Source organism: Balaenoptera musculus, chromosome 2 (genome assembly GCF_009873245.2).
Source record: "Balaenoptera musculus isolate JJ_BM4_2016_0621 chromosome 2, mBalMus1.pri.v3, whole genome shotgun sequence".
Classification (NCBI taxonomy): domain Eukaryota; kingdom Metazoa; phylum Chordata; class Mammalia; order Artiodactyla; family Balaenopteridae; genus Balaenoptera; species Balaenoptera musculus.
In genome coordinates, this window is record NC_045786.1 from 134,097,346 (window position 1) to 134,124,857 (window position 27,512).

General features: G+C 41.8%; 1 protein-coding gene across 3 annotated transcripts in view; it reads left to right on the plus strand.

Annotated features, from left to right (window-relative positions):
• The window catches only part of DAAM1 (dishevelled associated activator of morphogenesis 1), a 173,385-nt gene that overhangs the window by 66,655 nt on the left and 79,218 nt on the right, over window positions 1-27,512 (plus strand). For all 3 annotated transcript variants that reach the window (XM_036842628.1, XM_036842627.1, XM_036842629.1), the window contains one exon: window positions 12,501-12,590. In XM_036842628.1, the coding sequence (XP_036698523.1) occupies window positions 12,501-12,590 (90 nt within the window). The remainder of the gene's footprint in view (window positions 1-12,500; window positions 12,591-27,512) is intronic.

Below are 27,512 nucleotides of genomic sequence, written 5' to 3' on the forward strand. Positions count from 1 at the left end.
ATTAAGCAGAGGAAATCAGACTATATAAAGACTTCAAAGATATATCTAGAATAGTCTCAAAGTGTTCAGTTGTCTGGAAGCCAAAAATCGTAGTCTAATGAAGGAATTGGTATCAAAATTGTTCAATTTCCATGAGGTTAATTTTTTTTGTCCAATTGACAAACCTATAAAAGTCAAAAGAGAAAATCCTGTTTATCTAAAGCACATGGTTAGTTGACAGAGAAGAAAAAAAATATTGAGTAGATATTCCCTTGACACTGTGGCATTTTTGGATAAATCAACTTGATGGCTTCATAGAAAAATGTTTGGAACAGCATGAAAACATGTAGTACATCACAAAGGGAAGTGGGAGTGTAGATATGGGCTTAAATGTGTTCAGTGCTAAAATTCCTATGGGGTAGATGTGAACTATTGCCAATATACAGTCAATTTAAAGGTGACCCAAAAACAATCCTAAACCCAGAACTTCATAAACAAATTATTTAGGCCCTGAGAACACCTGATGATTTGTGATACAGGGGATGTGGATATAGGTGGTTTTGTTTGCTTTTCTCTATTGTACTTTTTTTTTTTTTAATTATTTTATTTTATTTTATTTATTTTTTGCCTGCTTTGGGTCTTCATTGCTGTGCGCGGGCTTCTCTAGTTGCAGCGAGCGGGGGCTACTCTTCGTTGTGGTGCATGGGCTTCTCATTGCGGTGGCTTCTCTTGTTGCGGAGCACAGGCTCTAGGCGGGCGGGCTTCAGTAGTTGCAGCACGTGGGCTCAGTAGTTGTGGCTCACAGGCTCTAGAGCACAGGCTCAGTAGTTGTGGCTCACGGGCTTTGTTGCTCCGTGGCATGTGGGATCTTCCCAGACCAGGGCTCGAACCTGTGTCCCCTGCATTGCCAGGCGGATTCTTAACCACTGCACCACCAGGGAAGCCCCTCTATTGTACTTTTGAACAGAACTTTGTAATACATCCAGGAATCAAGTAGGTTTGGCAGTAGATCTTCATCCCAATGGACAGTATACACCTCTTTGTACTGGTTGAGGTCCTGTCTGCTTAGAGACAGTAAGATGGTCAAGATGGTTTTCAAAGTTTTCTTCATACCTTCTGATTCACAAAAACAAATCCAGGAAAGCTTAAGATAAAACCACAAAACCATTTTACTCCTTCTAGTCCTAAATTTATATCTTATCTCATCAAGACCATTCCAAATGTCCTTTTCTCCACTTAACATTTTTTACTTCATGTTAGATAGTTTGTTATCAGTCCGTTTATTTCTGGGTGCTTCTTAATTTAGATTAGGGACTGAAATGGGGGTGGGGACGCAGGGAGAGATGGAGGAAAGAAACATGAAACCTTTATTTTTTTAATACAAATACTGCAAAACCATCTCTGAACTGATAACGTTATTGAGAAAATGGTTATGAGTCCCCTTGGCCTTGATGATTTTCATTATTAGGAGTCCTAAAGAGACGCTGAGCGGTATGTATCTACTTAGCTTTTGGCTACAACTTAATATCTGATTGTTTAACTTAATCCTCAGGCTACCATGTGCGAATTACACAAAGTCAGCAAACTGCACTACTTGCCAACTCTTTATGTGTCCCCATACAAACCAATATAGGTTTTAAAGACTGGGAGGATAATTTGATCTCCATAAATAGTGTGGTTTAGGTAAGCTTTCAAGTGTAATTTTGAAAATGTGTTTCAGTAATGGCTAGTTTGTACAAATAACTGCACTTGAGAATATCTATTGATGCACTGGGAATCATTTAAACACCATTTGCTCTCACAAAACATATGTCACATGGCCTGCGGGAGGTGAATGCCCAATACATGGATCGTGTATTTCAGTTCTAAACTGTCCTCAACTCTTCTTTTATCCGCTGTGATTGGAATCCCCTATCCTCCACCTTCAATTCCCAGAATTCCTCTGGCATTTCAAACTGTTTCTTGATTCGCGTTGTAGGAGCTCAGTACCAGCTACATCTTTTAGTTACGATTTTCTGGCTCATGGATGAAGGAAAAAAAAAATATATATGTAATATATATAATATATAATATATATTTTTAAAAACCAGATTCCTAAAAAAGTTGGAATTTTCCCCCTCTTGTCCAATTTTAAATGAATCTACTGGAAACATCCTACAGCTGCTAGATGTTTATTTCATTACACAATATAATATTTAAGAACTAAACTAAACCAAATGACTGGAAGCTCACTTAGAATATATGCATGGGTTGTTTTCAGGAAAGATGGGTATTTCTCGGATATAGAAGAAAAAGCAAGTCCTTTGCCATCTTTTAAACAATTGGTTTGAGTTTATTCACATATGGACACTCATTATGTTAAATCCACTGTGAACATGTATCTTTGCGTTCAGAGAGCAGAATGGTACAGGCATCCTATCTGGCTTTTTCACTCTCAGGATCCCCGGAGCAGTATCTGGCCCAGAATCAATGCTCAGTAAATGCTTGTGGCCTGGATGAGTAACTTACTACTGAAGGATTACACATGAGATGCTCAGGATGTATTTGAGTGAATGTATGCGTGTGTGTGTGTGTGTGCAGGAATTAATGACGGCTGAATCATCCAGCAGTTGGGTTCCTATTTTGAATTATTCTTGAAGTAGTCGTGATAGATTTGGGCTGATTCCTGCACTCTTCCTGCATCCCTGCCCACCCATTGTCATTCTGTTTACTCATCTTCTTCATTTGGTTGTCAGTTACTGTGTGAGCACCAGAGTGGTTGGCATGAAGGATAGCAGATTAAAAGGCTAAGGGTGATAATGTCTAAGAAATATTTTCTGTCCTTAACAGTCTCTCTACCCTATATTACATGGTAAAATAAATAAATAGCTGCAGTGTGGGAAGAGACTCATTGTGCTAGATATCTTTTGACCCAATTAAAACTTAAAAGGGTCAGCTGAGCTGCCCAACAAGTCTCTGGAGGACATGCTGAGCTGGTGGGGAGGAGTCTGGGCGGTAGCAGTGCTGGTGTCACTGAGGGAGGGGGACGTGTATGGAACTTGGCTTCACAGTTGCCCACAGGGCCTTAGGGTGCCTCTCTCATCTGTCACTCTATAAGCTGATTCTGTGTCTCAGGAGACAAAGTCCCTCCATTCACTTAGGAAAACATTGCTTAGAAATTCTCTCAATTAAGCCTTGTCAGCAGAAGTTGTATTAGATTATAAATATAAAAATTGGAAATTTGGGTGGCTGGATGGGTATTGGGAGATGATTTTAACATATGTTTAGAATAGAGTTATTTATTTTAGATTACTGGAAAACTGCTGGTGATGCAGACTAATTAAAAGTTAGGGCTTCCCTGGTGGCGCAGTGGTTGAGAATCTGCCTGCCAATACAGGGGACACGGGTTCGAGCCCTGGTCTGGGAGGATTCCACATGCCGCAGAGCAACTGCGCCCGCGAGCCACAGCTACTGAGCCTGCGCATCTGGAGCCTCTGCTCCGCAACAAGAGAGGCCGCGATAGTGAGAGGCCCGCGCACCGCGATGAAGAGTGGCCCCCACTTGCCGCAACTGGAGAAAGCCCTCGCACAGAAACGAAGACCCAACACAGCCAAAAATAAAATAAAAAAAAAAAGTTAAAGTTACTCTAATGAGTTTCTAGTTGAAATAACACAAGGAAGCCAAACAAGAAGCCTACAGGTTTAGCAGCAGACTTTGTCTAGCAAACTGGATAGTTTGCACTGCCTACTATTAAAAGTAGGAAAAGAAATAGTATAAAACGATTAACCATGGGTAGTGAGGTACTAAAAATTATTTTTATTAGTCACCCTTTGCTTGTGGGATTTCTCACTTCTTTTTTTTATATATTGAATGAAAACACGTCTATCAGACACAGAGAACATTGCTGTGTAGGTGGTGGTGAGTCACATTGTGGTATTTTGTGTAATGACTAAGAACGTTGGCAGAAATCGTACAAGCTGAAAACCTTCAAGGTTTGTTCTCTGTGTGTACACATCCCTTTTGGGACTTAGCACTCTCCGTTGTTTTCCATTTATGTCTTTCCTGACTGGTTAGGAACAGGTAAATTCACTGAATGCGCCTCTATTTAAACAAACAAAAGTCGTATCTAACTTTCAGGTTTCCAAACCACCTCTATGAAAATAAAATACTGTTCTCAGGGTCATCGTGGTTAAATTTTAAGAGGTGTGATGGCAGTTCATGACTCCTTGATGCGATGGTCGTTTGCTGTGGGAAGGCTGGATGTTCATAAATTTAATGATTTATTACAGCTGAATAGTACATTTTCTCCATCCGTTTATAAAAGGGTAATTTTTTTGTTGCCACAGTGTCACCCTTCAGCCCTCCACTGCTTTGTCTGGCCTTTTCCCCGTGATGTGGTACTTATCACCATGTCTTGTGACTTCAGGCCTGTTCACTTGTCCCTCTGAGAGGGTTTGACTTATATCTGGTGGTGTTGAGTTGTGGGATGGGAGGCGAGGGTGGACGAGGGAGAGGGCTAAATCCAGGGAAGGCACTGCTGATGTTGGGTGTATGTGAGGTGAACCAGGGGGTTGCTGCTTGCTGGGCATGTGGGAAACCTTTGGTGGGTGGGGTTAGGATGGGTGACTTGGGCCCGTTTGCTGTGGGTAAATACCTGGTGTATTTAATTTGAAGGAGAAAAGTTAGCCTTGTGTGAATAATAAAATGTTGAAAATTCTGTGAGCTCTATACAGTGAGTCAGATGGACGATTACCTTGTCAGGGACTGTTTGAAAACCAAAACCAAAACCAAACAAACAAAGCCAAAACAAAAAACCCAAACAACCCAAAACAGAAACACATACAAAACAATGGGTTGATTGGCAGGGTGACCCCAAGGACCTGTCTTACCTTCTCCCTCTCCTCATTTTTTTAATCTCCATTTCTCCCAGCGTTCATCATATGTCTTCCTACTTCTGTGTGAATATAGAGTTAGCTTAACTCATTAGAAATAGAAATCCTGAATTCCTTTATTAGAGATTTCTCTTGTTAGTTGGAAACTCACTTGTTGTTGGCTCACTGAAATCTATTGACTTGGTAGATTTTCAAAGAATAAATGCTTTAAATATTGGACTGAAGGTGTTATAAATAATCCCATATTTCAGTTTAGCTCACATCTCTGACAAGAGCTTTTCAACTCATTCAAGACCCTTATTGTATATTATCTCAAAATTCCTTCCCTTGCTTTATTTAGCAAATCAATCCATTTCCTTAGATTTGTACTGTGCCAATTGTTTTCTGATTTAAATAGATTTCTCTGTAGAGCTGCCTGCTTACTCTAGAGTGTAGGACTGGTGGGGTTTCTTTGTACAGAATCTTTTAGAAGTGGGGCTTGATAATATGCTTTGTTAGGGATGAAACCTAGAACTTTAGTTCCTGCAGCTGGGCTTCCTTCAGAGTTCTTTTCTTCTTAATGAAAAAGTGTCTAATTATTACCTTTTCTCCAAGATATTATAACTATATGAAATAAATATTTTACAAAGTTATGAAAAACATAATTGATATCTTCCCCAAGAAGAAAAGCCTTTAGGGTTTTGTTCGTTGCTTTCAGTTTTTAAGAAACTTGAGCTTTCCGTGGAGAGGAGTGATGCTTGGTGCAGATGTTTCTTTTTTTTTCATTTGCTAAATCATTTTCCTTTAACTTTTAAAACTTTGTCTAAGAAAGAATAATATGAAAAAAAAAAATTCTCTGGCCGATGAAAGGAGCTAGGCCATCCCAGTCTGAGGTATAGTAGCAGGAACTAAATTTATTTATTCTATTCATCTTTGCATTAATTGCCAATCCCCAAAACAATATCTGACATAGCTGGATTGCAAAAAGGAAAAAAAAAAAAAAAAAGTAAGGTGAGAGGTAAAAAGTAAAAGTAAGGTAATCTAGAAGCAACCGGGATTGAGGTTGAGCTAACTACATTTGTTTGTTAATCTTAGTGAAAAACTTGGCTATTAACCCACAGAGGAGCCAATACTCTTCTCTAGTCCACCACTCAGGAAAAACAAAAAACACTGAAAATGTTCTTCAGGACTTCAATCATTAATTTTAACCTATCACCTAATTTAATGTTAAGGGACATTGGAGGAAACATTGCCTATCTCTTGGCCTAAATGGAATGCATACTAATAGAATCTATGTAATTTCCAAGGAAAGGACAGGAATATTTCATGGAAGTGATCATGGTTTCAAACAAAAATTGTATCTGAAGTTGTCACATTTCCCAGATTGAACTACTTACACTAAAGAGCTCCGCTTTTTCCCTTTCCCTCCTCTTCATACATTTGTTTTCAATCAGTTTCTCTTCTAAAGCAATTCCTCGGTTTATCTAATGTTCAACCAGAATTTTCTTTCCTTACTGTGTACACAAGGCTCTATTTTCTCTACTCTGAATTCTTTGTTTTCCTGGGGCTCCAACAACCAGGCTTGATTTTTTTTTTTAGAACTTTATTGAGATATAATTTACAAGCCATAGAATGGACCCATTGTAAGTGTACGGTTCAGTGCATTTTTATAAATTTATACAGTTTTGCAACCATCACCACAATCCAGTTCTAGAACAATTCCATCACCTCATCCCTTCTTGTGTCCATTTGCAGTCTGTCTCTGCTCCTGCCTGTAGCCCCAAGCAACCACTGATCTGCTTTCTGCCTCTACAGATTGACTTTTTTTTCTCAAAAAATTCATGTAAAGAGATACTATCTGAGGTACAGTGATCCTAATTGTTTTGTTTTCCATGATTGCCTCTTTCAGTATTTGAATTAATTATCAAAATGAAAAATTCTCTTGTAATATTACGTTGAAGTAATTTCATAGCTTTGAAGAAACTAATGTGTGAGATGATTTCAAATTAGTTTGTACTCTGTTATTTTTCCTCCTTGCATTAATTGTGCTTTCATTCCGCAACTTGCCCAGCAATGTATCTAAATGAGTGCAAGTAGCTGGAAAAGAAAGAAGGCAAAAGCAATCCATCCATTTTGTAACCAGAGAATGACCCCAAGAGTGGTGTCTGTGAGATGGGGTGTAGCTTCAAACACAGAAGGTAAAACTAAAGCTAGCAGCTTCCATAAGAAACCATAGAATATTTTTTTTGATCTGCAACTTGCAAAGATTTCTTGCAGAAGACAAAAAGCACTAACTCTAAAAGAAATAATATTAATAAGTTATATTTCATAAAAAAACACAGTGATCAAAATAGACTGTTAACAAAATGAAAAGACACAGGTGAGGCAAAATACTCTCAGTACATACCTCTGACAAAGGACGTGTTTGGCAACAATAAGACCGACAACTCAGAAATGGGCAAAAGATTTGAGTAGATACCTCATAAAAGAATACGTATGAATGGCATGTGAACTTGTGAAAAGGTATATTCAACATCAGTTGTCATCAGGAAATGCAAATTAAAACTGCATTGAGATACCACTTCACATAAACTAGGATGGCTAAAATTAAAAAGATGCAGCACCAAATGTTTGTGCGAATGTGGAGTAACTGGAACTGCCATATATTGCTGGTGGGAGAGTACAATGGTACAACCAGTTTCTGACGCATAAAGTGCAAAAACCACTTCAGTGTATACCTTTGCCAAACTTGAAAATTGTATACTTAAGAGTGTACATTTACTGTATGTACATCTTACTGCGAAAAAGAGAAAAGAATGGGTTTTAATCATCGAAACTCATTGATCTTCACTATGTCCCACAATAATCCCCTTTCCCTCCTTCCCAGCTGCCCCAGCTTCCCTCACCTTACTTTTTTTTTTTTTTTTTTTTTTTTTTTGCAATCCAGCTATGTCAGATATTGTTTTGGGGACTGGTAATTAATGCAAAAATGAACAGATCTAATTTCATTCCTGCCCCCTGGGGATACGTCTAGAAAGGGAGTGGGGCTGCCCACCCCAGGGAAGTCAGGGTAGGCTGCCTGGGGGGAATAGCAGATCCCCTGAAAAAGCTTAGATAAACAGGATTGATTCTTAGACATGGTGAGAAGGGCTCTCTGGGAAAAGGGAACAGCCTGTGCAAAAGATTCAGAAATGGGCAACTTGTGATCCCACGTGCTGAAAGCTGGCTGCTGGTGGTGGAGGAGGGCAGGGGAGGGGAGGGGAGGGGGAGGAGGAGGAGGAGGTGGCAGCCAGGGTGGCAAGGTGGGGCAAGTCAGCAAAGGCCATACCATGAAGGGCCCTACCTACAAGCTAAGGAATTTGGACTTTATCCTAAGAAGAGGAGCTGTTGAAGCCTTCTGTCATCTTGTCTTCCTAACTAGAATCTGAATTCCATGAGATCCAGGTCTGTTATTCATCTTTGCATCCTTTGTAATGTCTGGCCATGGTCCTGGAACGGGTAGGACATCGAGTAGGTGTTGATTGATCTCTAAGGCTGTGTGACAGTCTCTTAGAATCTTGCATGCGTGTTTCAGCCATATTATTAAAACGGAATGAGTCAGAGCAGAGATACTTTTGGAATGGAGGGATGGGGGTCTCATTACACTCTGGGCATTGTGCCTAGGCACTCCCAATTATTATTTAATCTGTGTCACTCTCCTTACTCAGATCTACCAGTGACCTCTGATTGCTCTCAAGATAAAGACCAAAGCTCACAGTGGCCTGCAAGGCTGCTGTTCACTCACTGTCTGCAGTGCTTTTTACCTGTTTAATTCCTATTCATTTCTCAGATCTCCCTTCAGTTCACTCACAGCCTTCACTGCCCCACCTCTCCCCGCAGTAAGTGGGTTCTCACAGCTCATCTCCGTGTGATCGTCCCTCGGACTGTGTGATTATTTGATTTCCCTTCTGCCGCCTCGAGCACATGAGCTCTGTGATACCTTTCAACCCCCTGCATCTACAATGCCTAACATTTAGTAGACACTCAAAAAATGTTTTGGTTGCATGAATTTGGTTGCTTGAGAGAAGGCTATCAGATATATATTATTCTCATTTTTGAGGTGAAGAAATTGAAGTTCAGAGGTTAAGTCACTTGTTGAAGGTTACATAATCTATAAGAGCCAGACCTGGAACTCAGGGATGTCTGACAACAAAATCCTCCTCTTCGTGCGAACAGACAGTCAGCAGGCCCAGCAGGCTGTGAGTGCAGCTCACGGATGCATTTTCCTGTTAGCATCAGTGTCATGGTTCTACCCACCTGTTGAATGATCAATAGAATAATAGGCTAGGGTTAAGAACATGGCTCTGGACCCAGACAGTCTAGCCTCAAGTTCCTCCTCCACCATTTACTAGCTTTGTTACCTTGAGCAGCCTATTTAATCTCTCTCATTCAGCTTCCTGGAAAGTGGGGTAATATTACCCACTTTATAGGATTATTGTGAGGATAAACTAGATTAATCCATATAAAATGCTACTATTAAGCACACAGAAAGTGCTCAATAATTGTTAGCTATTACTATTATCACTGCCCATGTATTCCTTCCCATTTTCTTACTGTAATCCCAAATTATATCCAGAGGACCTACAGCAGTTTTAAATTTTTTTATTTTATGGAAATTCTCTCCTTGCATGGAACCATCTGCCCTTAAGTCCTAGTTCAACTGAGTCCTCTCAATTCACACTTGGTCATTTCTGTGTCTCAGCAGAAGCAGAAGGTTTCTAACAGCAAAATGTGGTAATATTAATCCTCTTTGCTGTGAATTTCTAGGTTTTTAGGATTTACATATTTCTTCACACCTCTGTTCAGTTAGGAAAAACACAGTGCTGAAGTGTAGTAAAGGATGCAGTATTAATAGCACTGTTCTCTCTCACCAATCACAATCCTTTGCCCCAGATTAAGCACCATATCATCAAGCTCTTTGAATAACTGACCTGACCCCCACCCCCAGAAAACCCTAATTGTTGGGAAGTGATTTATGTCACCATTTCCCCACCCCCCCCATTCATTAATACGTGAGAGCAGGTGTAACTTACAGGAAATTAAAAAAGTAAGAAAGGGGGCTTCCCTGGTGGCGCAGTGGTTGAGAATCTGCCTGCTAATGCAGGGGACACGGGTTCGAACCCTGGTCTGGGAAGATCCCACATGCCGCGGAGCAACTGGGCCCGTGAGCCACAATTACTGAGCCTGCGCGTCTGGAGCCTGTGCTCTGCAACAAGAGAGGCCGCGATAGTGAGAGGCCCGGGCACTGCGATGAAGAGTGGCCCCCGCTCGCCGCAACCAGAGAAAGCCCTCGCACAGAAACGGAGACCCAACACAGCCATAAATAAATAAATTTTTTTTTAAAAAAGAAAAGAGCCTCTTATTAAAAAAAAAAAAAAGGAAGAAAGGAAGAAAAATAATTGACATATAAAACGGTTGCACGCCAAAATTTTAACATTTTTAACATGTTCCCTTATAATGCAATTTTCTGTAAATATTTTTCATTCCTTCCCTGGTTTTCTATTGTTGAAATTCTTAACTAATTTCTTGTGGTTAGGGTGTAATAGTGTGTGGGTGTGTGTTTTAGTGACTTAACTGTTTACCTTGCTCTTAAAAGAAAATAGCCCCTGATTTGTATTTAAATGATGAGAGAACTAACTGCAGTATGGTTGCCCCTGCCTGTGCCAGGCATTACTACCTGCTGAGTAGGTAGTAATTTGATGTTGCAAATCTTCACCGGGCCCTGCCAGAGAAATGACACGCCCATCCTGGAGGTGAGGAAGCAGAGGCTTAATGAGATGAAGAATTTCCCCTGGCAGCCAGCATGTGTCAGACCTTGCGTGGCTAGGCCCTGGAGGTGCAGGTGTTAACAGGATAGGGCATAAGGGGATAACCAGAAGCAAGCCTGGTAAATTAAGTTGGGGTTATAAATAGAAGACCTCAAAAGACAGGCTGAGGGATGTATAATTAATTTTGCAGGCAGTGTGGAACTAATGACATTTTGCACTTCCTCCCACCTGCTCAGTCCTCAGCGCTGGGCGATCAGTGATGTAAGGAGCCTTCCAGGTGATTCTGTTGCTCACTCAAGTCTGAGAACCGCTGCTGTAATGTATCTGTGGCCATGCTGTAGGAAGGATGGGAAGGGCAAGGAGGAACAGTGGGAAGGCTGGTGCCAGAGCCAAAGGAGAGGTGATTAGGGCATAAGTTTGGGTAGTTTCATTGGAAACAAAACAAAGGGAAAATTGTGAGATTTTTCAAGGAAGAAATGCTAGGACTTGATGACCCAGTGAAGGTAGGAGTATAAGATGGGAGGCCGTTGTTCACGAGTGGCAGAGCTGCAGATACACCCCAAAGGCATTATACGCCTCAGATAGTTGAACCTTATTATTGTGCCTTAATTTATAGCAATTTAAAATATGTCTCACACCCATCAATCTGCTGCCCTTATCTAGATTTAACTTTCCCTATAGGGATAAAAATGTACCAGACGCTCAGTACCAATAATAATGTTGACCATGGATTGAGTTATCAAATGCCAAGAACTATTCTCTATGCACTTTATAGTGATTATCCCATTGTTGTTCATTAGCTATGGATGCTCATAAATTGCTTTCTGTTAGTGTCCAATCTAAGCTGCACACCACTATAATATTTATGTTCCAGACACTGATCTGAGAGGCTGAGTCTGGGCTCTGGAGTCAGATGGCTCCAGGCCGAAACCCCAGCCCCATCATTTACCAGGTGTGTGGTCTTTGAGGCGGTTACTTACCCAACCTTCTTCCATAATTTACCCCAGCTGTATTACAACAGGTATTATTATTATTACAACGAGGATGTAATCGTGAGTGGAACTCTTAGGGTTGCTGTGAGAGCTAAATGAGAAAATGCCTGCACAAGGCTTGACACTTAAAGTACTTAATAAATATTGATGATGCTTTTGGTGATGCTTATGGGCATGCAGATGTCACTCCCTTGCTCAGAACCTTCAGTGGCTCTTCTCGGTCAAGAAAATAAGCTCCTTAATCTGGCATTTAAGATTTTCCACAAACAAGTCACTCCTTACCTCTCAAACCTTTCATCTGATGATTCTTTGCATAAACCCAGTGCTTCAGCTAAGCTGGTCAGTGTCCCCCGCAAACACTCCAATCCATTACCATATCCCAGCCTTTGGTTCTGTCCCTCCACCCCTCTCATCATGTCCCTCAGGGCCCATCCCGCTATTCAGTGTTTGTGGAGCCATCCTTACCAAACCCTCCTCTGCAATATGATTAAATCCTTCCAAGCTCTGGAGCTTTAAAGGCCTTTAATGTTCGATGGACCCTCTGGAGCTTTAAAGGCCTTTAATGCTCGATGGACCCTCTGCAGCGGTACAAGGTGGCCCAGAACAGTTCTGCCCGTGTTCAGCCCCCTTTCCCCACCCTTCGGTAAATGTAGGGCTGTGCCTGTCCCTCTTACTGTGCTTGGTGCCTAGCCCCAGGCCAAGGACCTGCTTTCTTAGTGCTGGTAACATACACCTATACTTAGCTTCTTGGTTTTTCCCAAGTTCATTTAAATATGTGTTGGTGTTGTTTTCTCACCCTGATAATGCTGATAACTTCCCTTATAGGAATAACATTTAATCTGTGAAATAATTATTATTATTTTTCTTCTCAGGATGAACTTGACCTCACAGACAAACACAGGGAAGCCATGTTTGCACTTCCAGCAGAGAAAAAATGGCAAATATACTGTAGCAAGAAAAAGGTAAGCTATTCATTATGATTATGGTTAACTGGAAAATGATCATTTTGGATGCCCTTTGCTCTCCCATTTCACCACCAGAATTCAGGCAGCTCTTTATAAGGTAAAAACCAGATTGAATGTGTCCTGTTGTGGCCTCGGTGCTACATGCAGTAAAGGGCCAGCTCCTTGGATGTTGTTTTTATCAACACTTCATTGCACCCCGCACCTCACACCATTATTCATAACGCTGTGTAAATGAGACCCAAAATAACATCAGCTTACAGAAGATTGAAGCGTTTGTCCCTTGTCCTTTACATGAAAGTTAGTGTGTAGGTAGGTGAGAACTAACACTGTGGTTTCACAATTGTAGTCTTTACATCCCTCTGTGACTCCCTTCTAACACCTTTCCATTTCGCCGTCTCTAAGGTGTGGCCCGTCCTCGTGCTGTGGGGTTGCTCTCCAGCCATTTCACATTCCAGACTAGGGGTGGAGGAAAGGGGGGAGGCACAGGCTCCCCACGCCCCCACTCTCAGGGCCACATCCGGGAGTTACAGACCTGAATTCCCCTCACATCGCACTGTTAGCTACATGGCCACACTCCCCTGCCAGGAATGCAGTCTTATTCTGGGCAGTCATCCACACATAAAAGCTGGGGGTTCTAGTACCTTTGGAGGAGAGAAAGGGTATCGGGGGCAGCAAAAACCCCTAACTATTCCCTGGCCTGGCACTAGGCATCACCCTATGGACTGTATCTCCTTCGGTAAAGCGCACTCTGCCATCTTTTTAAACCCCTGTGGCAAATTCTTAGACTGTCCTCTCACCCATTTTTGGAACCAGTTCTGTTCATGGCCACCTTTTGCCACTTTTCCTTCTGTTCTAGGAGAGACTTAAATCAAGACGGGGAAGTGGGAAGGGCAGGGCTAGCACCTAAGAAAAATGTTACCTCTCCAACAGGAGTGGGCACTCAATTACTAACCTCTGGAAGCAGGGAAACAGGAACGAAATATAACAATCCAGTATCTTGTCAAGACACGGTGTCAGCCAGGGAAACCTTTTCTTAGGGGACTAGGATGCATTTGGGGACCTCCATTTACCCCCATGGCTGCCCCCCACCCTTTGCCGCCTTGTGTAATTGGCATGCCCCCCGCCCGGGGGCATCTCTCCAGCAGTGAGCCTGCGTGTGCCCCTTTCCCGCCAGGCTTTATAACCTTTGTAACGCCAGCATCTGATACTTGGAAGCAAAGGTAGGATGAATGAACCACTGAGTTGTCATGAGTGTTATACTTAACTCTCAAACAATCTAAAGCACATTTAATTTTCCACCTGAGCCATTGTAACTGATAAAACCATGTGTGGGGTTTGGTTCCGGGGGCCTTTGCTGAGAGACGTGTCCAGCTGTAGCCTTTCAAGATGATTTCTGAGTCAATATCAGATCAGATCAAGTTGGAGCATTAAGGGTTCCTAACCCCGTGGTAACCAGTAAGATGTGTTTGTGAATGAGTATATCCTCTTCTCCTCTTTCTCTCTGTGCACATCTTACCACCTAGAAAACCTCTCTTCTGTGGAACTGATGGTCAGTGGCTCAGGAAACAGATTTTAAAATGAAAGAATGTTAAAATGAAAATAAAAATGTGTCATGTCCTGTTCTGAAAGTGATGGTAGTGTATGGTCTTGAAAACAAGAGAACTTCTCCTGCAGCTGTCTTCAAGACCTGGCCCCTAGAACTGAGAAAGAAAAGTCCTTAAGTGCCTGAGTACACACAGGACATTGTCTATTTTGGCTCATCCGAGCGCAGATTTTTTTCTCAAAATTAGGAAACAACATGAAGCGGAGATTGAGAATATGCACTAGAGGAAAGGAAAGGGCAGGAAAATGGGAGCAGCTTACCGAAGGGAAAGTTTTCTTCTTTCCCAGATTTTATTACACCCTTGACGGCAATTGAAAGTTAATCATGGAAACTACTGCCCCTTAGATTAGAAAAGGCAAACCCTGGAGGATAGTAATGACCTCAGGCTCACAGCTGCTGCTCATTTTTCAATTTCCAGGCCTATCAAATCCCCTTGCAAACCTTGTCTCCTGTGTGCGTGGCAGGTTGGCTTTTTGTAGGAGGATGGATATGGTTGTGGCCACTGGCCTCAAAATCCCATTTCCTGACAGATGGGCTCTTCCTGCGAGTACCTGGCCGGATTGCACAGATCTTTGGAAATGCAGTTCTCCTGCTAGCTTCATTCCAGCAGCTTGGATTCCTTTTATGACTTAGCAGTGGTGTGGCTGAGTGGGAAAGCCGTCTTAACTCTTTGGGGAATCCCATGGGTTTATAGATCTGCCTCACATTAAAATGGCTTGACTAAGGATTTTCTTGATTAGAGCTTCTCAGCCTGTTAAAACTATGCTGTGCCTTTGGTCTGAAACTGACCTTTTGGGGCCCCGTAATAAATCGGGAAATAGCACAATGAATAAGAGAACACAAAACCCTAAGCACGAAAAGGGCACGATGTTTGCGTTTCTTCTGAGAAGGTGATCTCCTTCGGGACAGGTTGCCCATTCTCTGAAGGAAACCCATGGTGACCGTCCTTAACACCGAGAACAGACTGTTTTCCTTGGACCATCTCTTGAGTAACCTTTTCAAATCAGACATGTCACCAGCAAGCCTGACCACATCTATTTCTCAGGCCGAGGGAAAGCTACACCCCTATGGCTCCTTCAGACTTTCCATCTTTCAAGATTAGAACCCAGGGCATCGTAGATGTTCTCACACATAGTGAAGCCATAGAGTAAGGGCCCACGAACGCCAACAGAAACAGAGTTGGTGAAAAGCAGGCTTTCTGTGTAAAAGTGCACAGCAGTTGTGGAGACAAACGGGACTGGGAACTGAAGATGGGGCCAGGCCTTCCTTGGCCAAGTGGCTCTTTTCCATCCAATAGAGACTTGAGTCCCAGCAGTGGCTATCTGCTTATCAAGCTCTGTGTTCATTTCTCAAACAGCTCTATCTGAGTCCTCTGGTTGAAAACCCATTTTCAGAGCCAAAATGAAAACTGCAAAAGTATTTCTGGGGCTAAAAGAATTGGAAAGAAATTAATTGGAATTTTGCCTAATTGAGTAATCCGGGGGAGAGCAGGAGATGGATGTCGCAGCCTTGAAAGTCCAAACAAATCTGTAAAAATGACTGAGCTGGTTGGTCAGCCGTGGTTCGTCCTATGCAGCCATCCGCTGTCAATTTTTTCAACTTTTACGAAAGGTCCAAAAAAAGGTTCTGTTGGTGGGGCTGGGGGTATTTTCAAATAGGAAATGTTTGTGGTTCTTATCTTTAAAGGTAATTCCCTTTTTAGTTCCAATCACAACATGCTCTTTTGTTTAAGTGAGGTTTTTCCCAGTCTTCAGCCAGAAACTGCATCTGTTAACAATCTTTTGGATTTTAAACTGAAGCCTTTTAAACAATGAACCATCTGACCACGAAAGGCATCTGGCCATGCTGTATTTGCTTATTGTTAACATGATTTTTAAACCCTGGGAAAAGTAAGGAGTAGGTCTTCAGAGAGGAGAAACTAAGATAGCATACGAGCTATATTATGGCAACAGCAATCTTATCAGCACAGGCAGAAAGCTTCTTTAATCACACTTCTTCACAGGAGCAGTTGCAATAGTTGTGTCACTTAACCAGTCCTTGTAAGTGTCCAGAAAATACTTGTTCCCCATCCATGAGCTTCAGATTTCACAAAGTCAGTGAATGGAGTTAGAAGCTGTTAGCTGTAGTAACATCAGATATTTGAGGCAAAGATCAGAATTTGATGACTGCACCTAATTTTTCCTCCTTCCATTTCTGATCCCTAAGCCAAGCCTTAAGTAAATGGCTCTAGATTCTCCATATTACATTTCTGTATCTTTTATATATATGTATATATATTTATTTATTTGGTTGCATCAGGTCTAGTTGTGGCTCGCAGGCTACTTAGTTGCGGCAGGCGGGCTCCTTAGTTGTGGCCTGCGAACTCTTAGTTGCGGCATACATGTGGGATCTAGTTCCCAGACCAGCGATCGAACCCAGGCCCCCTGCATTGGGAGCACGGAGTCTTAACCACTGTACCACCAGGGAAGTCCCCATTTCTGTATCTTTTAAGGTCTACTTTGGAGAAGGTGAGTTTTTACTCTGCTGCTGAGTTTGACTCTAGTTTAATTAAATCACTCTAGAATCTTGTCTAACCTGGCTGCAGTTGAGCTGTTAAGCTTTGTGGGAAGTGCTGATCTGGTGATAGGCATGTTCTGAAGACATCTAGGAAAAGTGGCTGAAAATTCTCCTGATACCTTTCATTCACTCCCTTTATTTGGTTCGCATATCCTAATTGGATCACCTCCCCACTCCTCTCCACAAGGAGGAATTCTCCTTCACCACAAACACAAAAAGATGTATGGTGAATGGTCATCAGGATCTTTTAGATCCTGGAGAGTCGAGGCCCTCCTGTGTTTGGAGCATGGGGAGGAAGTGGTTTGATCAAAACAGGGATTTAAAGGAACATATGCTAAAGTAGTGGAATTAGAGACAAAAGGAACCATCTGTCTTCTACACGACTGTCAAACAAACCATCTGAACAACAAGGAAGTGGGATGTTGATACATTAATCCTCTGGTTGTTCAGAGTCTCCTAATGGGAAGGGAAGAGGGAAGAGAAGTTAGGTCTCCTCTTCCTTCGTTACTGTAGTTGCTTGAATATGCAATAGAGTGAGCGTTAGGTTTTCAGGTGCCCACTTTGCTAGATGTTGAGATTTGGGAGAGGGAGCCAGTAAAAGGGAGAAAACTAGATATCCGTAACTATATTTCTAGATATCTAGAAAACTAGATATCCGTAACTATATTTCTAGACTTCTTTAGAAGTACCTGGTTTGGTCTCCTGTCATTGAGTTTTCACCCTGATAATGGATTCCAGTTGGCCTTTGTGCTCCTGAGTGCTAAGGGGTTACAGAATGTGGCAGACATAAAAAAGATTAGAAATGAGATCGGGCTGTCTTTCCCCTTCTACTTCTCTGAAGAACAGATGAGGGAAGCACAGCTGGAGGATAATGGGTATCTCCAGGCTCTGAAACTCGCTGCCTTGTCTGCCTGTTCCCTGGCTGTGAGAGATGAGGATGTGTGTTTAATCCCAGATTGAAGCAGTAGAAAAACAACAAGCTTTACGGATCTGGTGCTTCAGTCAGTGAAGCAATGCAGTTGGTAAAGGACTAGTTGGTGTGTGATTCACCCCGACGTGTACTGAGTACCTTCTCTGGGGCAGACTATTGGCTAGATTCTGAGGATGATTAAACAAGTAAGTCAAATTTCCTGGAGTGGATGGTCCAGGTGGAGGAAGCAGATAAAATCAAATAACTGACAAGTCTTTCCATGAGCTCCATACTAGGGTAAGCAGACAGGCTCTGGGGCACAGAGGAAGGAGCCTCCAAGCTTTGGGGTGTGTGTGTGTGTGTGTGTTTGAGACAGCAGTTCATTCCTTCACCACTTTGACCCCTCCCGGGGTTATGCCAGGGAGGGACCTGTTGTTGTCATCATGCTTTCATCCCATCATCTAGAAATGGGCTCCTTTTCCAGCAGCTGAGCTATGTTCACATGTGCTGTACACTTTCCCTCTTGATTTGTACTTTGTTCTTTTTCCTTTTTGCCAGTGCTTAAAAGGTCAAGTTTAGACTGTTGGGTAATCTGATCTTTACTAAACACAATTTCTAGGGCTTGTTAGGAAATCTATAGAGAGGCTTAAACTTTTGAAACATGAAGACACTGAGGGGAAGACTGAAATAACTGAGGTTTGTTCAGCCCAGAGAAGAGAAGTCAGGTGAAAACACCAACTCAGTATGTTCACTGGGTGTGCATACCCCAGTGAAACTGTGGTATCTGTCAAAATATTGCCAATTCCAGTGGTAAAGAGCAGCTGCCTCAAGCCCTCCCAATAAAAACTGCCCTGACAATCTGACCTTTCCCCCAAGGGCCCACCAGTCTTCCTTCATGATTCAAGGACTCAAGGGTTAACTCCTGGCATGACAAGCAGGGGACACCAGGACGCTGTTCCCATATTGCATCATTAGTTCTGATTCATTGATGCCCGTGTTACACTGTTGATAAATATTTTGAACATTGGCCTAAGTATGAGATGCTGATGGACCTAAAGATGGTGGCCAAAACCATTTGATAATACGTACCCAGAGCCTGAAACATGTGTCTTCCAGGAGTCGATCCCATGGAAATGATAAAAGATGCAGGCAAAGAACTATGTGTGAGATGTTCTTTGCAATGTTGTCTCTGAAAGCCAGTGATGGTAAACAATTTAAAGGGGGATGGTTGTATTATCGTACACAACCATAACAGTATCTTGCTCCCACTGAAAAGTCATGCTTTCAAAGAAATTTTGATGACATGGGAAACTGCTCAGCATGTAATGATAAGGTTTAGAAAAAGATATAAAACTGTATAATCAGTATGATCAAGAGTTTGCAAAGAGTAGATATAGAAGTAGGCAGACAGAAACCATTGTTTGGTGGGATTGTGGGTGGTTTATATTTTTTCTTTATACAAATATTTCCCAAATTTTCCACAGTGCATTGTTCTCCATCCTACCTTGGGATAAGGTTGTTTTGTTTTTTTCTGATTATAAAAATAAAACTGCTCTTTTAAAAAAAAGGTGTAGAGTATATTTTATATCTGTCAGTTTCAGTCAGAAAAGCAGGACTACTGGGGGAAACACACACACAAAGCAAAGAGATTAACCCTTACATAATCATGCAAGCTAGCTAAGCACTCCCCCTAAAGCTGCTGTCTTTGCTTCATGTCCCTGGAGTAGGCAGTTGGGTAGGAGGGTGGATGTAAAGTGGGGATGGAACAAGGACAGCCTGGAACCCACAGGGACAGGCTGGAGCCTGTGGTAGTTCTCACTGCCTGAACCTGGAGTGGGTGTCCTGCAGAAGCCTGAGCCATTAGTCATGGAGCTCAATACACACACACACACACACACACAAACACACACACACACACACACCCCTGGCCCAGGAGAAGCTGGAGGAGGATCCAGGGGAAGGTGGAGCGGTCGCAAACCTGCCTGCTGTTCCACACCAGTGAGGTGAGCCAGCAGATAAAGAACAATGCCTCTGGACTACAAAATGGCTGCTGCTTCATTGCCACCCTCCGCGTCTCCCTTGAGTGTCTCTTGTGGCTCACCCTATGCAGAAAGATACAAGAAAGGATGTAGGCAAGTTGGTTCAGCCTAGCCAACTTGAACATTACAAAGCCACCACATATTGCTCTTTGAAATTAGGGGGAAAAATAAATATTATTTAAAATGCAACCAGTGCTTGTGCTGTAGAGACAACCCTAGCATTTTTTTTTTTTTTCTTTAGCTCAGGGGCCCTTTACTTTCTCTATTTACTCTTCCCTGGGAGGATTAAAACAAAGGTGAATCTGTAAACCACCCAGAGTTTTTCAATACCATTGATCTCTTTAGGCAGTAACTGTGAAAACTTGGTGATTCTTGGACCTGATGAGATGGCCTCAGCTTTCCGCCCAGAAATCCACTAAAGGCATGTTTCTCATGGCCCTTTCCCTGCTAAGTAGCATGATCTAATAGCCAGTGACCCATTTTCTGTCTTTATTTTCTTTTTGTTACAAAAGCCAGTACTATCAAAATGAGCACCAGATTTTAGAATTGGAGTACAAAATTCGAGGATTCTCTGCCTCTGGCAGCCCTTAAACCAAAGTTGTACCCCAATAAAGGGCAGTTGGGGGCTTCCCTGGTGGCGCAGTGGTTAAGAATCTGCCTGCCAATGCAGGGGTCACGGGTTCGAGCCCTGGTCCGGGAAGACCCCACATGCCGCAGAGCAGCTAAGCCCGTGAGCCACGACTACTGCACTCTAGAGCCCGTGTTCCACAACAAGAGAAGCCACTGCAATAAGAAGCCCACGCACTGCAACGAAGAGTAGCCCCCGCTCGCCGCAACTAGAGAAAGCCCGCGTGCAACAACGAAGACCCAATGCAGCCAAAAATAAATAAGTAAAATAAATTTATTTTTTTTAAAAAAGGGGGCAGTTGGTTCATGAATATTTATTTGTCTCCTCTTCCTATAATCCCTTTGTTTAATAATACCAGTTTGGGGGCATTTTTTCCTCCCAGTGTTACCAATTCTATCATTCCAGCTGTGCCTACTGCCACCCCTGCCATGGAGTGTCCAGGTGGTCCTGAACTCACAGTTTGTGTTTTCATTAATGTTGACTCAGCTTCATTAATGAAGAAGCAGTGAGCAAACTTGCCCATAGAATGAACCAAAACATATCTACCTTTCTTCTTTGGTGCTTGGTGAAGTGAGCGGACATCTTCTGGATTCTTCTGTTGGGGTGTTATACCTCTGGTTCTGTAGAGTTCTCTGTTTTTCAGGCTTGAGATACTGCCAGTGAGAGAACCTCCCCTTGGGGTGGATTGTCTCCAAATGTCTTTCCATTAATGGATCTGCCTGCAGGTTTCCTAAATTATGTTTATCCCTCACAGTTGTTCTAAACTGTAGCATAATGTGTCTGACACTATTTTTTCTAAGATAAATAGAAGCCGAGTAATAGCTATGAGAAAGACTTTGCATAGTCAAAGGCCATCCAAAGGGTAAGCTGAGAAGGCAGGATACCCCATTGATTCTCTAGCTGTGTGACCTGGGACGTATTTCTTAACCCCTCTCATTTCTCTCTTCTCGTCTGTACAATGAGGTCAGTTTCGTAAGCTTGTTGTGAAAACTGAGAAAATATGATTTCGAAGTTGTCAGAGAACTTGGGACATGTCAGTGTTAGCTGTGATCACTGGCAATGTCAGTGATGGTGACAATAATTGAAACAGTGGTATGGACTGAGTTTCTGCTTGTTCACGTTCATGCTAGCCTGGGATTCAGCTCCATATTGGTAAATAATGATACCTGGTTTTCTCAGAACAGTAGTGAGGATTTCAAAAGCACCTCTCCCTTAGTTGTTCACAGGACATTTCAGAGGTGGAAATAGTAAGATGGGAGGATACATTGTGTAAAATAAGGGAAGAAACCAAGAAAGTCTTTATTGTGAGCATCAGAAAAAAGGGGCCCCATTTAATTCAACAGTTCTAGGGCAATGGTAGTCAACGGGCAGTCCCTTAACTTCTGGGTAGAGCTCTGAATCTGATTTCAGGAGCACCCTTAATTTACGTCTTGGACGATGGAGGCCAAGAGGAAGTCAGACTCCAGTCCCCTTCTTTCTTCCTTTCACCCACGTGCCACCGCAGCACTCAGTCCCTGCTTCCCACGGCAGCCCGTGGAGACGCTCACTTCATTGGGTTTGCAAACAACATTAAAATTCCTTCTTTGTGGCCTAGGAAAGGTAAGTGGTTGATAAATATCTTCAGTTTTCAAAATAAGACAATGAAAGAATATTTTTAGATGAAAACATTACAACTGCTATTTTTGCAATGGGGGAAAGTCCCTTTGTAGGACACAACACCAAGAGGTTCCATTAAACAAGTCAATTTTCACAAATGAGTAACTTACTAGGGCAAAATGAACCGGGTTTACAGGTTCTCTTCTCAGCAACAAAACTTGTTCAGAGTTACAGCATTGTAATCCAATAGTGCATTCTAGCTGTATGATTTCTGAAATTAAGCTAAAAAAACAAAATGTCAGTGTTGAGGAAATAATAAAAGAACGTTTCAACACAGTTGAAGATACTGTTATTGTTAGGAGTCTTTTTATTGAAGTATAGTTGATGTACGATACTACAGAAGTTACAGGTGTACAATATAGTGATTCAAAATTTTTAAAGATTATACTCCATTTATAGTTATTATAAAATATTGGCTATATTCCCTGTGTTGTACAATATATCCTTGTAGCTTATTTTATACCTAGTAGTTTGTATCTCTTACTCCCCTACCCCACCTGGCCCCTCTCCCCACTGGTAACCACTAATTTGTTCTCTTTATCTGTGAGTCTGCTGCTTTTTTGTTATATTCACTAGTTTGTTGTATTTTTTAGATTCCATGTATAAGTGATATCATACAGTATTTGTCTTCTCTGTCTGACTTATTTCACTTAGCATAATGCCCTCCAAGTCCATCCATGTTGCTGCAAATGGCAAAATTTCATTCTTTTTTATGGCTGAGTAGTATTCCATTGTGTATATGTACCACATCTTCTTTATCCATTCATCTGTCGATGGACACTTGGGTTGCTTCCATATCTTAGCAATTGTAAATAATGTGGCTATGAACATTGGGGTGCATGTATCTTTTCAAATTAGTGTTTTTGGTTCTTTTGGATATATAGCCAGGACTGGAATTGCTGGGTCATATGGTAGTTCTCTTTTTAGTTTTTTGAGAAGCCTCCATGCTGTTTTTCACAGTGGCTGCTATTGTTAGGAGTCTTAAACCTAATTACCAGAGCGGACATTCTGGGTTCCAATAAATTGGCATTTTCTAAAATTTCTAAAAAAGAAAACTAACAAACTTCTGATAACTTTCTACTCTATCATGCAATAAACTAGTATTTCCTGGTTGATTATTTTTTCTGTGTGTGAAGTTTTTATGTACACAAAAAAGTACAGAATGTAAGAAACGCCCACATTTAACAAATGCTAACATTTTATCATACTCACCATGGATTTTTAAGAAAGAAATAAAACATTATAAATATAGTTGAAGCCGAAAGGTGACCTCTATTCTGAAGGTGATATATATTTTTTTTCTTTGCCTATATATATTATCTTACTCTGAATGTGTATATTCATAGACAATATATGGTATCTCTTCATTTTAACTATGATATAATGTTCCATTATATGAACATGCCATAGTTTAATTATTTTTATCCCCCCTTTGGATAATGTCTATTTCCAAGTTTTCATTATTTAAAAAAAATTGCAGTGAACATCCTTGTGTATGTGTTCAAGAATTTCTCTAGGATAGGCACCTAGACATGTAATTACTGGGTCATTTGGTTTGAACATTTTTACCTTTAATTGCTCTCCAAAGTCATTGTAATAGTTTATACCTGCAATGAATTAGTTGCCAACCATCTGAGGGCTTGGTATTGTCTGAGGGGATGGAACTAGTGTCTGGTTGCCCTGATCAATCATTTTATGTAAGTTTGAATGTTTCAGGTACAGGACACTGTCATTAAAGTTCTTCAGTTTTCTCCCATATACCTTAGCCAATCAAATTAAAGTAAAAATTCCTGGAATAGGAAGTAAACATTTCATTTAAAAAAGAAAAACCCAAGGTTTAGAAAATGAAAGCATTCCATTCAAATATCTTTAAAGCCGGACCAAAGTACAAAATGTTACAAGTACCTAAAAATGGACAATTCACTCAGCATTATGTTTATTTGGTTTGTCTACAAAGGAAACTGCTCTGTGTGTGGTTCACTCTTCCTCTCCTCTAGACCTCTTTGCACCCTCAGGTCCAGACCCAGGCAAACTGTGTTTCCATCTTTAGCCAGCTTTTGACTGATATATGCCATCACCAAACACAGGAAGTTCCTCTGAGGTATCCGCCACCTCCCTGGTGGGTGACTAAAGTGCAGGTGCAGAATCAGCACGTCTGCACAAACAGGCATGTTGGCGGTGGCTGGGAAAGCACACAATTGGTCTCTTTCTTCTCCTCTAACCAGAGCACCTTTATCTCAGTCATCTCTTTATACAAATTATGAAAGCCTCTCCCCTTTCTTGTACTCCTTGGTTCCTTCAGATATTGAGTAACTGAGATGGGTAACTCACTGTCTGTCCATCCTCCATGCATCTGCTTTGTGGATGCCACCTCTCTTTTGTGCTTCCTCATACTTGCATTTCTTCAGTGAGTAGCACCCTTTAGCCAAGGCCTTGCTTTCCCTCTAATTAGGGAACACCAGGATGGAAGAGGGTGGAAGAGAATGACCCTGTGTTTTACGTTCACTTATAGTCTTTCAAAGAACAATAAAAATAAATAAGCAAAATATAGCTGAGACAAAGTAAGTTATCTTAGTTGGACAAACCAATTAATATGGAGTCATGGGGAGAATGGGGGTTGTGTGTCCCGTGGAGCTCTATTTTCCCCTCTGGAATGGGGGCTAGAGAAGCAGACACCACAGCTTTCACTCTGTACTTGTCACTCATGCCTGCATCGGTGCCCCACTGTGGGGAGAACACTCCTGCTTCGGCTCCAGTCACTGGAAGAGACTTGGAGCTGTGGGTTTGAATGGAGGCCCTGGGAGGGCAGTCGTTCTCAGCTACCGCAGAGCGGCTATCTTTGGCTTCCAAATCTTAATTCTTAAGCAGATTCCTTTTGACAGCTCGGCTACAGGACAGATTCCATCAGGTGTTGATTGCAGAGTTTGGAGTACATGACAATCTCGGAGCTCTCAGTCTTTGCCATAGAGTACTTGTCAACAGTGCTATTGTGGACCAAGGTTCCAAATGCAACTATGTGAGGCCCTTTGAGCCCCTTGCCTGTGTGTCGAAGCCCATAGGCACAGCTCCATTGCATTTCCAAAATTCTGCAGTCTGCAGGTGTAGAATTGCACATTAAATGAGTGTTCTCAGCTATCACTATATCTCTGGAAAGGGGTATCACTGTGGCTCACATATGAGAATTCAGGACTGGCTGCCTGTTCCAGTTATCACCAGCCCAGGGACATGTAGCTCATGAGACACTCCAGACCAACGCACATCCTTTGTTTCAGTTTTCCTTTGGACTGTGGCTTCCTTCCCTGGTTAACTGAGTGCACTATGAATAACTCCAAGCAGAGATGGCAAAAAGATTTATGTTGATTACTAACTCTAAACAAGTAGGGGTTGAAGCCTGGAGCACTGTGAGAAGCATTTGGAGGTTATGAAGGATCTCAGTACAGATAGTGTGGTAATTGAATAGCCCTGTCTGCCCTGACACATGGTGGGAGAATGTGGCATTTGTAGCAGATATGTACCCTCCTTTGCCCTTGAAGGCTACTCTTGTGCCTAGATTATGGTTGTACATAAGTATCACATTCCATGCTTCTTGCCTTTGCGTCTCTCCCTGGTTCTCTCAGATTCTCTAGATGCTATGGCACTTACTTTCATAAAAAGACCACCCAAAGCCTGCCTGACTTCACCGTCTCCAGGAGATAGGTTTATGAAAGACATCAGTAGAAGGAAGTATCCACTTTGTAAGAGAGATCAAAGAAGGAAAAAAGCCACTTTTCCTGAGTTTTTTCTATATATATTCATTTCATTCTTTTCACTAATAGCTCTAGCACACCTAATGTTATTGAATCCAGATTACGGTTGGTGCATTTCAGAGCCTCTCCCTTTTGGGAAGTAGGAAGAAGCTTTGAGCTTCCAGTGTAAGTTAGAATGTGCCACTAATAACTTCTATGCAGAGTTCTCCAGATTCCTTACACTCCGGGAACCAAGTAATGTGTGGAACTAGAAACGGGTTACAGTACAAAGTCTACCAAAGAATACCAACTTTAAATTAGTGTCTTAAATTCTCTTGTTATTCTTCAGTGCACTATGGAACAGCATTTGACTGGAGCAGTCTTAAGATGGCATCCTTTCATCTGTCCCCGTATGTCAGGAAAAGCAGTTTATGTCTCCTCAGTTTCTAAGATGTACTCCCCCACGTTCTCACATTTAGACATTTCTGAGACAGTGACATCTTCCAACTGATGCTTTTCTTTTTTCTTTCTTTTGCCAAAAAATGCTGTCATTAATTCAGTAGTATTCTGTAGAGCCAATGATGGCTTAAAATCAGAAATATGGTTATGACTCTCCTTCTAGGGGACAGTTAACCCTGCCGTAGCATCTTTCACAGGCATCCTGAGAATGCTTCCCTGAATGGAATTTGCTTTTACGGGCTCACTGTTTCCCCTGATTCTCTTCATAGTTTAATTACTATTTTCCAAAGTCCTCTCTTTATGGCCTCGTGTTAAGCATTATATTGCAAATCATAAACACACTTTGATTGTTTTCCCAAGAGCAGGTTACAGAACATCAAAACCCGCTTTACAACATTCTGAAAGGCTGGTCTGGTAGCAAATCTGGTAGCAAGATGTGAGGCAACAAAGGCCATTGACACCACTGATTGGATTTCCACACTGCGTGAGGGTTTAGTGGTGTGTGTCCAAACATGTTAATTTACCAACCAGCTGGACTAAATTGTACCTGGGTCTGTAGCACTCCCAGATGACACATGGGTCAAAGACTTGACTCTTAACAAGCTACATAGAAGTAATTTGTTTTATGTCATTACACACCTTTGTGTCATAGGCAACAGGGGGATGTGGACTTGTATCATTTCTGAAAACAATAATTGGAGCCTGTTTCTTTTTCTTTGCCGTGAAAATGAAGGGAAATTGTCATCTAAAATTGGCTTCAGATGTTGGAGTTACACTGATTGAGATGTTTAGGCTCCAGTCATATTCCGTGCCGTGAAGTGCTTTGCCAAAGAAGTGACTTATTAAAATAAATAAAATAAATGTCTCGTAGTTTGGAAAGTGGACTGTAAAGTCTCAGCTTTTAGTTCTAGGTAAGGATTGTGGCTATTTTCTTAACTATATTAGCACATGAAATGCATTTTCCCCCAGGATCCTGTAGCATACGACTTTTAAGATTTCAATTCTGTAAAGTCAGCCAAGGCTTTTTCAGGAAAGAAGAGGGTGTTGAAACAGGCTGGGCCTCTGAGCTGTTTAAGAAATGCAGCTGGCTTCTTTACTCTCAGAGTCACATTGTTACTCTTCGTTTCACTGCTGGGGTTCCCACAGAGAGACTAGATGTCTTTAAAGTGGCACTCTTTTCTTGCTTTTCTGGTGTAGGTGATTTTGGGGAGAACAAAAATGATAGCTGGCTGAGAAGTAGCACAAGCCTGATTTTTTTTTTTTTTAAGGGAACAGTGGTCAAGTGTAGTTTTCTTTCTGGCTGGGGGTGGGGTTAGGGGAGGTGGGGAGAGGGTCTAAACTCA